This window comes from Carettochelys insculpta, chromosome 3, assembly GCF_033958435.1.
Source record: "Carettochelys insculpta isolate YL-2023 chromosome 3, ASM3395843v1, whole genome shotgun sequence".
NCBI classification, from domain to species: Eukaryota; Metazoa; Chordata; order Testudines; family Carettochelyidae; genus Carettochelys; species Carettochelys insculpta.
This window is the reverse complement of record NC_134139.1, coordinates 67,160,567-67,175,380: the sequence shown is the minus strand read 5'-3', so window position 1 is coordinate 67,175,380 and position 14,814 is coordinate 67,160,567. Positions and strand designations below refer to the sequence as shown.

At 56.9% G+C, this 14,814-nt stretch overlaps 1 protein-coding gene across 1 annotated transcript in view; it reads left to right on the top strand.

Annotated features, from left to right (window-relative positions):
- Positions 1-14,814, top strand: part of DRC8 (dynein regulatory complex subunit 8) — a 76,601-nt gene that overhangs the window by 61,035 nt on the left and 752 nt on the right. The window contains exons 4-6 of the mRNA XM_074988630.1: positions 8,958-9,037; positions 11,987-12,029; positions 12,135-12,201. Coding sequence (XP_074844731.1) covers positions 8,958-9,037; positions 11,987-12,029; positions 12,135-12,201 — 190 coding nt within the window. The remainder of the gene's footprint in view (positions 1-8,957; positions 9,038-11,986; positions 12,030-12,134; positions 12,202-14,814) is intronic.

Sequence of the window (14,814 nt, the reverse complement as noted above, 5' to 3'; positions counted from 1 at the left end):
GGACGGGACGGTGATGGGCGGAGCAGCTGGTGGTGGGGCTGCAGGAGCAGGCAGGGCGGGCGAGGTTGCGGCCGGTGCGGCATGGGGGGCCAGGTAGTCCACCAGGCGGTTAAATGTGTCCATGTAGGCCCCCCATGCCTCCTGGCGCCAGGCCAGCGCCCGCTCCTGCAGCTGGAGGTGCTGCTCCGCGACCTCCAGCTGCCGACGGTGAATGGCCAGCAGCTGGGGGTCCGTTGCCATCAGCGGTTGGAGGCGTGGGGTCCGCCGTCTAGCCTGCCGTGGGGCCGGTCGGTCCTCGGCCGAGGGGCTGCCCTGGAGCGATGGTCCCGGAGGGCTCTCAGGGACGACTGACGCCTCGCCGGCGCTCTCTTCCGGTCCTTCTGATGGTGCAGGTGCAGGACACAGGAGAGGAGGGGGGGAAGAAGAATGGAGACAGGCGTTAGTGTGGGCCCCGAGCCGTGGCCTTTGTGCCCCCAGCCCTGTGCTGCAGGTTCCCCATCCCCGTCCCCGGGAGATGCTGCTGTGATGGATGGGGTTCAGGGGTCCCCCTGCCCTGCACCCCGTCCCCTGGTGGGAGCGACTCTCACTTCACCCCGCAGGGTCTGAGAGCAGGAGAGGTTTCTTAGGCCACAGATGGCCAGTTTCTGGCAGGAGTGACAGCACCAGCTGTCGGAAGAGACAGTCCTTCCAACCCGTCGTGGGGAGAAGACCCCAAGGGGTGCCCCTCGGGGATGCAGCTTTCCCCCTCCTCTGGCTGGCTGCCTTCCAGCTCTCCCTTCCCCTAGCCTCTACCTGTGGCCCCCGCCCTCGCCCCCCAAGTCCAAGCCAGCTCAGCTCCTCCCTCCTGTTTGTTCAGGGCAGAGGTGTCACCTGCCAGCTGTAGCCCCAGGATCCTCCTTTGCCCCTGGGAGCTATTTGGCTCTTGTTGCTCATATGTAGCCTGAGTCTCCCTTTGGCACTCCCCCCACTCCATCACATGCTGCTGCTGCGGGGTGTCCCACCCCCTCCTCCCGGGGGCCCCTCGAGGTTCCGCTCTCCCCTGGCCCGGGGATGGGGCATGGCACTGTCATGCGGGGTAGGGGGGGGCAGGGGCTGATGGCTGCAGTGCTGTGAGGGCCATGGCCCTGGTGTCCTTGGGGCCATGGCCGTGTGAGCATGTGGGGGGCCCTGGACACATATCTCTTACCCCTGCCCCTCAAGCCCAGGGGTGTCCACCAGAGGGGGGTACCTACCTGTCGGTCCGCTCCCACGGTCCGGAGATCCCCAGGGGGCGGAGGCCCTGCTGCTGCTCCGGGATGGCAGGAGGAGGATCTGCAGGCTGGATTCTGCGGAGGAGGAGCCCCCCCCCCCCTCCTCCTCCTCCTGCCGCGATGTCCCAGGGGTGGCCTCCGGGGGGGGCCCCCAGGGTGCGGGGCTTGCCTCCGGGGCGGACTCCGTCTGCAGGGCCTGCTGGGGCTCGTCAGCCGAGGTGTCAAGGGTGGCCAGAGGGGAGGAGGTGTGCCGGGAGCCCAGGATGTCCCTGAGCTCCCTGTAAAAGGGGCAAGTGATGGTGGCGGCCCCTGATCAGCTGGCCGCATCCCGGGCCCGGGAGTAACCCTGCCGCAGCTCCTTGACCTTACTCCTGACGTGGTCAGGAGTGCGGGCAGGGTGACCCCGGGCAGCCAGGCCGTCGGCCAGCCGAGCGAATGCATCCGCGTTCCCTCTCTTGCTCCCCATTACCTGGAGCACCTCCTCCTCGCTCCAGAGCCCCAGCAGGTCCCGCAGCTCGGCCTCCGTCCAGGAGGGGCCCCGCTGCCGCTTCCCAGCCTGGCTGCCCTTCTGGCTGGGCTGGCTGCCCTGGCTCCCCTTGGGGGGGGTCCCCTGGGGGCGCTGGGGGGGCTGACGGGCAGCCATCGCAGCTCTGTGGGGCTGAGGGTGGTGCAGGCTGGCCGCGTGTGCAGGCTGCAGCCTGCACGTTCCCTCAGCTTCCTGCAGAGGAAGGGAGGGGGAGGGGACCTTTAAGGGGCCGCTCCATGCGGCCACCAGTGAGCTGAGGGGCTGGAGAGAGCGTCTCTCAACCCCCCAGCTGATGGCCACCATGGAGGACCCGGCAATTTCGACGTTGCAGGCCGTGGATCGTCTACACGGTCCCTACTTCGACGTTGAACGTCGAAGTAGGGCGCTATTCCGATCCCCTCATGAGGTTAGTGACTTCGACGTCTCGCCGCCTAACGTCGAAGTTAACTTCAAAATAGCGCCCGACACGTGTAGCCACGACGGGCGCTATTTCGAAGTTAGTGCCGCTACTTCGAAGTAGCGTGCACATGTAGACACAGAAACTGTGATTTATATAATCAATGGCCAGCCCCGACCCCAGTGCAAATTTCTAGAATAGATAAAATAAGCTGTGATTTGTATTTACCCTGGAACTTACCTTGTTTGCAAGGAGGAGTAAGTTTCACCAGTGCAAACGATAGCTTTCCCTACCTACAGTAGGGTCCTGACCAGGTGTATGGAGCCATATTAGTGGCTAGCCCACAATAGTCCAAATTGGAGCAAATTGTCAGTTAGGCAAGACCTTAATCTCTCTGCCTCCAGCAGGGGCACTCAAGAAAGATAAGACAAATTAATGTAGGTCCCGAGTGAGAGCATCCATGTAGGGGGTTTGCACGCTTAGGCTACGTCTACACGTGCACCCTACATCGAAGTAGCTTATTTCGATGTTGCGACATCGAAATAGGCTATTTCGATGAATAACGTCTACATGTCCTCCAGGGCCGGCAACGTCGATGTTCAACTTCGACGTTGCGCAGCCCGACATCGAAATAGGCGCAGCGAGGGAACGTCTACACGTCAAAGTAGCACACATCGAAATAGGGATGCCAGGCACAGCTGCAGACAGGGTCAACGGGCGGACTAGCGCTTCTGGGGCAACAGCTAGCCGCTCCCTTAAAGGGCCCCTCCCACATACACTCAGCCTGCACAGCACGCGGTCTGACGAGCCATATAGGCACACAGACCCCGAGCGCCGCAGTCATGGACCCCCAGCAGCAGCAGCAGCAGCAGCAGCAGCAGCAGCTAGAGGTCCACCCAGCCCTCCCGGCAGGAACAGGGCTTGCCCTGGCTCTTGTCATGTTGGGGGCAGCTGAGCACCTTCTTGCCCCAGGGGAGGACATGCCCCCAGGGCAGCAGGGCTCAGCCCCTCCCCCTGCAGCACCCCGCTCCACCCCCCGCCTCACACGCCGGCGGCTGTGGAGCTACCCCACCAGCACCGACTGGTGGGAGCGGCTGGTGCTTGGGGAGTGGGACGACGACCACTGGGTCCGCCACTTCAGGATGACCCGACAGACATTCCTGGAGCTGTGCCAGTGGCTCAGCCCCGCACTCAGGCACCGGGACACTGCCATGCGGCGTGCCCTCCCTGTGGAGAAACGGGTCGGCATCGCTGTCTGGAAGCTGGCCACTCCGGACAGCTACCGATCCGTGGGGCAGCAGTTTGGCGTCAGAAAGGCCACCGTCGGGGCTGTCTTCATGGAGGTAAGAGAACCCACAGGGGGAGGCCAGGGCAGGCCAGGGGGGCCAGGGCAGAGCAGAGGGGCCAGGGCAGGGCAGGGCAGGGCAGGGCAGGGCAGGGCAGGGGGGGCCAGGGCAGGGGAGGGCAGGGTAGGGGGGCCAGGGCAGGGCAGAGCAGGGCAGGGGGGCCAGGGCAGGGCAGGGCAGGGCAGGGTAGGGGAGCCAGGGCAGGGCAGGGCAGGGCAGAGCAGGGCAGGGGGGCCAGGGCAGGGCAGGGCAGGGTAGGGGAGCCAGGGCAGGGCAGGGCAGGGCAGGGCAGGGCAGGGCAGAGCAGGGCAGGGGGGCCAGGGCAGGGGAGCCAGGGCAAGGGGGCCAGGGCAGGGCAGGTTAGGGCAGGGCAGAGCAGGGCAGGGGGGCCAGGGCAGGGCAGGGCAGGGCAGGGGAGGCAGGGCAGGGCAGGGGGGCCAGGGCAGGGCAGGGCAGGGTAGGGGAGCCAGGGCAGGGCAGGGCAGGGCAGAGCAGGGCAGGGCAGGGGGGCCAGGGCAGGGCAGGCCAGGGGGGCCAGGGCAGAGCAGGGCAGGCCAGGGGAGCCAGGGCAGGGCAGGCCAGGGGGGCCAGGGCAGAGCAGGGCAGGGGGGCCAGGGCAGGGCAGGGCCATGCACACCCTGCTCACCCCTCATTGGGGCTGTCCCATGTGCTTTCTCTGCAGGTCGTGCGTGCCATCAACTCCATGCTCCTGCACAGGCTCGTGAGGCTGGGGGACCCACGTGCCACTGTCGCCGCCTTTGCCACCCTGGGCTTCCCCAACTGCTTCGGGGCTCTGGATGGGACTCACATCCCCATCCGCGCCCCGGACCACAGTGGAGGCCGATACCTCAACCGGAAGGGCTACCATTCAGTCGTCCTGCAGGCCTTGGTGGACAGCCGGGGACGGTTCCAGGACATTTACGTGGGCTGGCCTGGCAGCACCCACGACACCCGGGTGTTCCGGAACTCGGGCCTGTGCCGCCGGCTGGAGGCGGGGACCTACATCCCCCAGCGGGAGATCCCTCTGGGGGACACCACCATGCCCTTCTGCATCATCGCGGATGCGGCCTACCCCCTCCGGCCGTGGCTCATGCGCCCCTACACGGGCCACCTCTCCGCCAGCCAGGAGCGCTTCAACGAGCGCCTAAACCATGCGCGCCAGGTGGTGGAGCGCTCATTTGGCCGCCTCAAGGGACGATGGCGATGTCTCCTCACCCGCCTGGATGCCAGCCCCAACAACATCCCCCAGATTGTGGGTGCCTGCTGCGCCCTGCACAACCTCATGGAGAGCAAGAGGGAGAGCTTTCTTCAGGGCTGGGCCGCCGAGGCCGGCAGGGCACACCTCCAGCCACCTGCTGCCCCCAGTCGGCAGGTGGACCCAGAGGGGACCCGGGTCCGGGAGGCCCTGAGGGCCCACTTCGACGACCAGGCCGCGGGGTGAACTCTGCCCAGGCCCCCTACTGCCCGCCCTTCCTCCCCCACACTCCTGCCCCAACGCCCACACCATGGAGCACCCCACCGCCCCCCCCCACGTGTCCAGGAGAAATGACAGCACGAACTTGTGGGTGAATGTAAATGTTTTTTTTGTCCTCACGATTTTTTTTTTTTTTAAATAAAAAAATATATATATGTGAAACAGAAACCAAAAAGGAGGGACAAACATTCAACAAAACCAAGATGGGCACAAATAAAACTATGTACAACAATAAAAATGAAAGCACTGTGCGCCATCAAAAGAAAAACAAAAAGCAGGGAGGAGAACGGGGAGAACTATGTACGGGGGGGACGGGGCAAACAGGGGAAACACCCACACCACCCACCCAGTCCCCAAAGTCTGTCCAACAAGGGGGGGGGCCACGTCCCGGGCCCCTCACCCCTACAGCCCAGCAGTGGGCGTGCCCGGCCGGGAGCTCCGCTGGGCCTGCAGTCTGGTGCGCGGCTGGGTGGGAGCGGGCTCCACCGGAAGGTAGCGGCGCCGGCGAGTTACGGGTGGCTCCAGGGGTCCCTCGGCGCGGTGGCCCTCGCGGGGAGGTGGTGGGACGACGGCGGACGGCCCGGCGATGGCTGGAGCAGCCGGTGGTGGGGCTGCAGGAGCGGGCATGGCGGGCGGTGGCGCGGCCGGCGCGGCATGGGGGGCCAGGGAATCAATCAGCCGATTGATGATATCCAGAAAGGCCCCCCATGCCTCTCTGCGCCAGGCCAGCGCCTGCTCCTGCAGCCGGAGGTGCTGCTCCGAGACCTCCAGCTGCCGGCGGAGGATGGCCAGCAGCTGGGGGACTGTGGCCGCTGCCGGTAGCAGGGGCGGGGTCCGCCGTCTGGCCCTCCGCGGGGCCGGTCGTTCCTCGGCCGAGGGGCTGCCCTGGAGCGAGGGTCCCGGAGGGGTCTCCGGGACGACCGATGCCTCGCCGGCGCTCTCTTCCGGTCCTTCGGATGGTGCAGGTGCAGGTGCAGAACACAGGAGAGGAGGGGGGAAAGAAGAATGGAGACAGGCGTTAGTGTGGGCCCCGAGCCGTGGCCTTTGTCCCCCCCGCCCTGTGCTGCAGGTTCTCCATCTCCGTCCCCGGGAGATGCTGCTGTGATGGATGGGGTTCAGGGGTCCCCCTGCCCTGCACCCCGTCCCCTGGTGGGAGCGACTCTCACTTCACCCCGCAGGGTCTGAGAGCAGGAGAGGTTTCTTAGGCCACAGATGGCCAGTTTCTGGCAGGAGTGACAGCACCAGCTGTCGGAAGAGACAGTCCTTCCAACCCGTCGTGGGGAGAAGACCCCAAGGGGGGCCCCTCTGGGATGCAGCTTTCCCCCTCCTCTGGCTGGCTGCCTACCAGCTCTCCCTTCCCCTAGCCTCTACCTGTGGCCCCCGCCCTCGCCCCCCAATTCCAAGCCAGCTCGGCTCCTCCCTCCTGTTTGTTCAGGGCAGAGGTGTCACCTGCCAGCTGTAGCGCCAGGATCCTCCTTTGGCCCTGGGAGCTCCTCGGCTCGGGTGGCTCATATGTAGGCTGAGTCTCCCTTTGGCACTCCCCCTACTCCATTGCATGCTGCTGCTGCGGGGTGTCCCACCCCCTCCGCCCGGGGGCCCCTCGAGGTTCCGCTCCCCCCTGGCCCGGGGATGGGGCATGGCACTGTCATGCAGGGTGGCGGGGGGCAGGGGCTGATGGCTGCAGTGCTGTGAGGGCCATGGCCCTGGTGTCCTTGGGGCCATGGCCATGTGAGCGTGTGGGGGGCCCTGGACACATCTCTGTTCCCCCCGCCCCTCAAGCCCCGGGGTGTCCACCAGAGAGGGGTACCTACCTGTGGGTCCGCTCCCACGGTCTGGAGATCCCCGGGGGTCGGAGGCCCTGCTGCTGCTCCGGGATGGCAGGAGGAGGATCTGCAGGCTGGAATCAGTGGAGGAGGAGCCCCACTCCTCCTCCTCCTCCTCCTCCTCCTGCCACGATGTCCCGGGGATGGCCTCCGGGGGGGGCCCCCGGGGTGCGGGGCTTACCTCCGGGGCGGAGCCCGGCTGCAGGGCCTGCTGGGGCTCGTCAGCTGAGGTGTCAAGGGTGGCTGGAGGGGAGGAGGTGTGCCGGGAGCCCAGGATGTCCCTGAGCTCCCTGTAAAAGGGGCAAGTGACGGGGGCGGCCCCAGATCGGCTGGCCACATCCCGGGCCCGGGCGTAACCCTGCCGCAGCTCCTTCACCTTACTCCGTACATGGTCCGGAGTGCGGGCAGGGTGACCCCGGGCAGCCAGGCCGTCGGCCAGCCGAGCGAATGCATCCGCGTTCCGCCTCTTGCTCCCCATTACCTGGAGCACCTCCTCCTCGCTCCAGAGCCCCAGCAGGTCCCGCATCTCGGCCTCCGTCCAAGAGGGGCCCCGCTGCCGCTTCCCAGACTGCGTGGCCCTCTGGCTGCCCTGGCTGCTGTGGCTCCTCTTGGGGGCGGTCCTCTGGGGGGGCTGCTGGGCAGCCATGGCTGCTGTCAGGGGCTGAGGGCTGTGCAGGCTCGCTGCCGCGTGTGCAGGCAGGAGCCTGCACGTTGCCTCAGCCTCCTGCAGTCAGGGCGGGGGAGGGGACCTTTAAGGGGCCGCTCCACGCGGCCACCAGTGAGCTGCGGGGCTGGAGAGAGCGTCTCTCAACCCCCCAGCTGATGGCCGCCATGGAGGACCCGTCAATTTCGACGTTGCGGGACGCGGATTGTCTACACTGTCCCTACTTCGACGTTGAACGTCGAAGTAGGGCGCTATTCCTATCTCCTCATGAGGTTAGCGACTTCGACGTCTCGCCGCCTAACGTCGAAGTTAACTTCGAAATAGCGCCCGACGCGTGTAGACGTGATGGGTGCTATTTCGAAGTTAGTGCTGCTACTTCGAAGTAGCGTGCACGTGTAGACGCAGCTTTATAGTTACACGTAATAGCTTCACACTTTCGGCTTATCTGTTTTAATTTTTCTGTGGCTACGCCTACACTAGCCAAAAACTTGGAAATGGCCATGCGAATGGCCATTTGGAAGTTTACTAATGAAACGCTGAAATACATATTCAGTGCTTCATTAGCATGCGGGCGGCCGCAGCACTTCGAAATTGACGCGTCTCGCTGCCGCGCGTCTCGTCCAGACGGGGCTCCTTTTCAAAAGGACCCTGCCTACTTTGAATTCCACTTATTCCCTTCTGCTCATGGGAATAAGGGGACTTCAAAGTAGCTGGAGTCCTTTCAAAAAGGAGCTCCATCTGGATGAGCCGTGTGGCGGCAAGCTGCATCAATTTCGAAGTGCCGGGGCTGCCCGCATGCTAATGAGGCACTAAATATGTATTTCAGCACTTCATTAGTAAACTTCGAAATGGCCATTTGCTTGGCCATTTCCAAGTTTTGGCTAGTGTGGACACGGCTTGTGTGTCCCTGTATAGCCAAACCCTCAGTTTCTTTGTCTATGAAATGGGTATAATAATTCAAAGAGATGGTGTGAGATTAGTTAATGTTTGTAAAGCATTTTGAAGATGAAAACTATTACATGTAATATATCATTAGTATTTGTTTGTTATGAGCTAGATTGAGTCTTTATGCTTAGCCCTGTGTATAGGGTAGGGTGTGGCTGTGCCACCTGACAAGGAGCCATGAGAGAGAATAGTGGCTCAGCATATCTTGTTCCATTTTTGCTCTACAATATGGGGTAGCAGAAAGTACAGCTTAGTTCCATTCTGGCTCTCCTCTTGCTAAATGGGAGTGAAGTGAAATTAACATCTCCCCTATGTCTGGCTTATTTTCCCTTCCTCATCCACTTGCTTATAGGCATTTGGCAATAAATGGGGTCTCATAGATCCAACCACTTTTCTCTCCTCTGGCAACATTAAGAATATTCAAAATATAGCATATTTTGATGCTGGAGCCAACTTGTTCTCTGTCTCTCTTTTTAGTATTCTAATGTGTCATTAGCAATTTAAATTTACTATCTTTTTGTTTTAATATCAGGTAGAAGAAGAGGAACCTACAGGGTATATTCGTTTGGAAAAATTTCTCCCAATGATGACAAAAGTATTAATGGAAAGAAGGTGATGGAAAATAGATGTTTTCTTTGTTGTTGGTTTAGATCTGTGAGTGGTTGGTTTTGAACAAAGATATCAAGTATGCCTTTCTTTAATTATAAAAAGTGAGGATTTTGATTTTTTGCTAATTCTAAGTTTGATAGTGACAATCATTTTAGTTCAAGCTGATTTAATCTAAAAATATTGTTTTACAGTTACTAAAATCACACAAAGACTATCACATAGTTTATAGGCACTGTGAATTATGATAGTGTATCAATTCTTGTCTTGTCTTCTCTTGCATAGCGTGAATCAAAATAAAATTCCCACTCATCTGATTTGGTGTGTGTCTAAAGAGATTTTATCAAGATAAAGATCTTTAGTCATCAGGTTTAAGGAGGTTTCATTTATGAGTAGGCTTAGCATGTTTCTACTAGCTGCCATACACAGTAAGGCTGTGTCTACACTGGCATGTTTTTTCAAAATATTTCTCAAAAGTAGGGGTTCTTTCCAAAGATCCCACGGAGCGTCTACACGCGAAACGTGTTCTTTCAAAAGTACTTTCGAAAGAACGCAGCGCTGCTCTTGAAATCGCTCTTCCCCTCCCGTTTCAGGAAGAGCACACCCTTTCGAAAGATTCTTTCGAAAGACAACGTGTGTAGATGCTTCTCAGGCTGCTCTTTCAAAAGAGCAGTCCTCCTTGCCGCCAGCTAGCTGGCATGTGGAGATGCCCCTGCCAGCACCTGTGGGGCTCTATGATCTCTGAGGCTGGCCACATCTAAAAACACATGGAGCCAGGAATGCTGTGACAGGAAGCTGAGAGCCTGCTAGCAGCAGCAAACACACAACGCTGTGGCAGCCCACCTACAAGCCACCGAATGCACCCAGACGCGCCTAGGAACCTGCGCCCCACAGGATTCCTCTCTGAGCTGGTGGAGGGCTCCCAGGAGTCCAGCCATTGCCAAAAAAGGGCCCCATCGTGGACAGAGGCCGAGGTCAAAGACCTCTGGGGAATGTGGGGGGATGAGGAAGTCGGCTGGCACTGGAACACCGTGGCTTTTGACTGGCTGTCCATCAGCCTGAGCACCAAGAGGTTCCCCAGCCGCACTCCACACCCAGTGCAGTGAAAGCTGTGGCAGGCCCACTGGGGGCTGCACCCACTGGCTGCCCCCACTACAAGGAGCTGGACCGCCTCCTCAGGCCGAAGGAGGCAGCCCCCCCCCACTACAGAAGCTGGACACCGCCAGTCCAGAGCCAGGGCCCAAGACCAAGCCAGAGGCTGAGGACCAGCCAGGACCTTGACCCCCGCTTCTGCCGAGGAGCCAGAGCCCACGTCAGAGGAAGAGGAGGGGTTCTGATCATCACCCTCCCAACTGGGTCCTCCAGCCAGGTTCCCTCCTCCTGGGCCCCCCCCAAATTCTTTGAGGGACCCTTCGGTAGGTACCTGGCACTTCGGAATCCCCAGGGTGTGTGTGAGGGTGCTTCCCCATCCATGCTGGCAGTGGGCCAGCCACATAGCTGCCGGCCCCCATCCGGATGAGCCCAGATAGCCACATCCCCCGACTCTTGGAAAGGGCCATGCGCAGACACTCAGTACCCCATGGACAGCACCACAAGCCACACGCCCGGGGAGAGGGGTCACCTGGCATGTGCCCCACCCATGCAAGGATCCCCTGGTGCCCAGGATCCCCCAGAACTGCCGAGACAGCAGACAGCAGGGCAGGGAGAGGGGCTGGCCAGGGGATTTGGGGGGCAGATGCCTTGAGGCCAGGTCATGGGACTGATGGGTCATCTTTCTATCTCCTTCTGTCTCCACAGCTCTGCCACCCAAGGTCTGGGTAAGCCCCATCCAAGGCCAGGGGAGCCCCATACCAACTGCCGAGAGGGCTGGGGCACCCCCACCTCTGCCACCTGCCCACACGGCTGCCTCATAGGTGTTAAATGCCCCCATGTGGGAATGGCTGGTGATTGAGCAGGAGGTCTGGGGTGAGGTGGTGGACGCCCTTCACGCCCTTGCGTGGGCCATGACTCGTCTCCTGCCCTGGGCCCCTCCCCCCTCTCAACCCACTCCCAGATCCCCCTTCAGCCTCCTCTGCAGCACCCCCTGCAGCCCTCCCCATATCCCCTGTCTTCACTACCCAGATCCCACCCAACCTCCTACCAGCAACCCAGCTGGAACTCATCCAGTGGTTCCTGGCCAGCACAGACCCTGGTGAGTCTGTCCCCCTGCCCTCCTACCTGCTTCCTGCCATGCCTCCCCCACAGGCTGAGGCCGCTGCACCCCCCTGCACCCTTACCTCCCCATAGTCCCAGTGCTGATGGGGACCCTGGACCCAGGGTAGTAGGGGCTCACATGGCCGGCATGGCTCATGGCCTTCCACTCCCACTGAGGACTAAGGCCCCCCAGTCCCACACCTGGCCCACCTCCAAGTTCCGGTGTCTTCAGCACCACCATAGTATAGACATAGCCTAAGTGTATATGATTAGCAGTCTAAAAGGGTAACTGGTCTGAAACTAGAAGGCTATACATTGTTCAGAGGCGTGCGTTGGTCTTTATATTTGCAGATGGCCTTGGTATATTTACATTTGTCCTTCATTGCAACGGTATTACCTGTAATAAATTTATTGTTAATATTTAAAAAAGGAGGCAGTCTCTTTACTTATAAGTTTTGTGACCACCATAGATTTATACCCAACTCAGCAAAGTTCTTTTGCATACGAAAGTCCAACTGACTTCAGTGGGAATTAGTTCTGCACTATTGTGTTGAATTGTTTCCTTGCATAGGTATTCTTGCAGCAGATATAATTTGCAAGCTGCAGTGTTTATAAATAACTTTTTATTTCAGCATTTTCCTTTTTCTTTAATATTTATGATTTATTACGTATTGTTTTGTGACTGTTGTGGGATCCTGCTTCCAAAACAGCAGAGTAGCCTTCCAAATCATGGCACTAATTGTTCTAGTTAATTTTTTTCAGATATCGACCTATTCCAGAAGATGTACTTTTACGTGCATTTGAGGTCTGTAACCACAACTTTAAGGTGCCTAGTTAAGGGGAAAATAGTTATCGAATCTTGACTCAATAAGAGCATAAACCAAAAGGTTTTATTATTCCTTTTCTTTAGGTTTTAGATGTGAAAAAGTGCGGACATCTTACCAAAGAAGAGTTAGTCAAATATATGACTGAAGAAGGTAAAGATTTTTAATTAACATAAAACTGGTATTTAAGAAAATAATACTCACTCAAATAAACTGCAGAACAAAACCTTTCAGTTGTAACTTCTCCAGGGAAATTAGGTTATTATCTCTTTAACTGTTTGTACCATGTCATGTACACTTCTGACACTTTAAAATATTAGAAATTAATAATTATGTTAATAATCAAGAACAGCTGTTTGAGATGGCACTTACATATTTCTACATGTGACAAGAGCCCCGGTGCCACTGAGCTTCCAGAACTTTCTAGAAAATCAGTGCCCAGATGAGCACTTTCTTGTGGCATCAAATAGTCATATTTACAAGAGGTCGTACAGTTTTCAACCTCTTCATTTATTTCCCTTCTTTTCCTTTCCATGGCTACCTACAAATATAGGGACCAATTCTCTGTGTTTGGGGAGCTACTTTTTCACCAAAAATCTCCTGTTAATGTCTTATTTAGAACTGTAGACTGTTCAGATAGTTTCAGTGCCAATGCACATCTTTCTTCCAAGACCATCTCTTTTCTGGTTCAAAGGCATTATGTCCAACCCAAAAGACCCAGCAAAAAAGACCATGTTTGAGAAGTGTATTTTATGCCCTTCAATCTTTCTAGAATCGGGTGCAAATATGTACTGCCTGAGTGTTTTTCTTTATTGTATGGATTGTTTGGCATACCAGCTCTTTATGACTTAAGGTCAAAAAGACAAATATAATTCGTTCCCAACTTTCCAAGAGCTTTCTTTGTTTCAGGCCCTATTCTGATACATGGACTCAATGGGCTTTTGTCAGTTCTTAAGCCCTTGGTACAAGGAAAGCAGACTTTGGTGCTGGGGTTTGCCCTTTTTCTGGCTCCCAGTCAGTGGAACGCCATGCTCCATCATCTAGGAGCTTATGCTCCAAAAAATCTGTTAGTCTATAAGGTGCCACAGAACTGCTGGTTGTTTTTGAAGATACAGACTAACTTGGCTACCCTTCTGATACATATCCATCATCTAAGCCTCCCAATGTCAAGCCATCCTTCCTATTGTGGACGTGTATGGTGCTTTCTCCCAGCCACGAAGCAGTTCAGCCAGGGCAATTTACTCAGTCCTGGAGCCTCTGCTGGCATCGAAGGAACCTCGAATGTACTGACCTGTCCTTGGATCAGGGCTTGACATTTGAGGAGATCTAAATTCCACTTTTCTTTGCTTTCAAATGGGGGCTCAGAGAGGGTCTCCAAACAGAAAAACTAAGCACCGACTCAGAAGGAAGAAGAAACAGCATGATAGGTTTAGGCATTAGCCGGTGGATTTGCAATGCTGGTTCCTCGTTCAGGCTCTCCTGAGAGACAGACTCATAGGTGCTGGAACTAGGGCTGTGGAGGGTGCTGCAGCACTTGAAGTGGTTTTCATTATACGCAGGGCTTACAGTCTGGCTCAGTGGCACTCAGCACCGGCACTATACAAATTGTTCCAGCATCCCAGTAGACAGTGATGGTCCCTCTGTGCCAATGTGCCTCCACTTTTAAGAAGGTGTCCCTTCTTCATGGAAAGGAGCCAATAGGCTGAGACTAAATTCAGATCTGGAGAATGTAACTGAGGCTATGTCTGGACTGCAGGCTTCTGTCGACAGACGGTTTCTCGACAGAGCATGTGTCCAGTCTGCAGATCTCTTGGAGGAGATCTGCCGGTCGGGAACATTCTTTTGAAATCCCTGTAAACCTCATTCCACGAGGAAGAAGGGATGTCTCAATGGAGGGGTTTTTCCAACATTTGGCCCAGGCCCAAATGCCAGAAAAGCTTCTCCTAACAGAACTGTCAGCAAAAGACATGGAAACGGCAGTAAGCAATTTGCGTATCCTTTGCTGACAGTTCCCTGCAGTCTAGACACAGCGTGAGTCTTCTTCAGCATCTCATTTCTGGGTCTTCCTGAGTTAGCCTGATTGCCATCCATGACGGATCTGAGGCACACCTGAGCATTTCAACGCCTTAGGATGAGGGATCATTGTCTTCTGAAAATTCACTTTGCCCTTCGGGCTCCACTAGGAGTTTCTCTCCCATTAAGTGTGAATATGCAGACAACACTGTTGAAGAATTACAGTTACGGACAGCACTTTCTGGTAACATGGGGAGTGACTACAAGTTCAAGTTCTTGCAGGATGTCTGAAAACAGAAGTGAGACTTCCTAACCAGACAGCAATAGAGAAAACGCCCCTCTACCTATAAGCTAATTTGACTCTGGTTTTAAGAATGATCTGTGACTGAATATTTGGGGAAAACAAACTGATAGCTTTTAATGGAATAGTTTTAAACATCTCTAGCATAGCAGCTGGTGGAAAAGGGGGTTTATCACATGTGGTACGTTGCCCACCACAGGATACTAGTCTTGGGCCAGGGAGAAGGAATAAAATCATTTCTCCAAAGTACTTGTAACTAGTTGGAAGATATGTTGTGCTAATATAGGAAAGGTCTGTGGTTCTCGGAGAATCAGAAGCTAATATTTTTCAGGACACTACTCGCCATTTCACTAATTTCAACGCTGCTCTTTCACCAGTGGTAGCAATAGCAGGAGAACAAGTGTAGACATGGTACAGCTGTGGTGAAAATGTCTGTGCCTTGTCAGCATTAA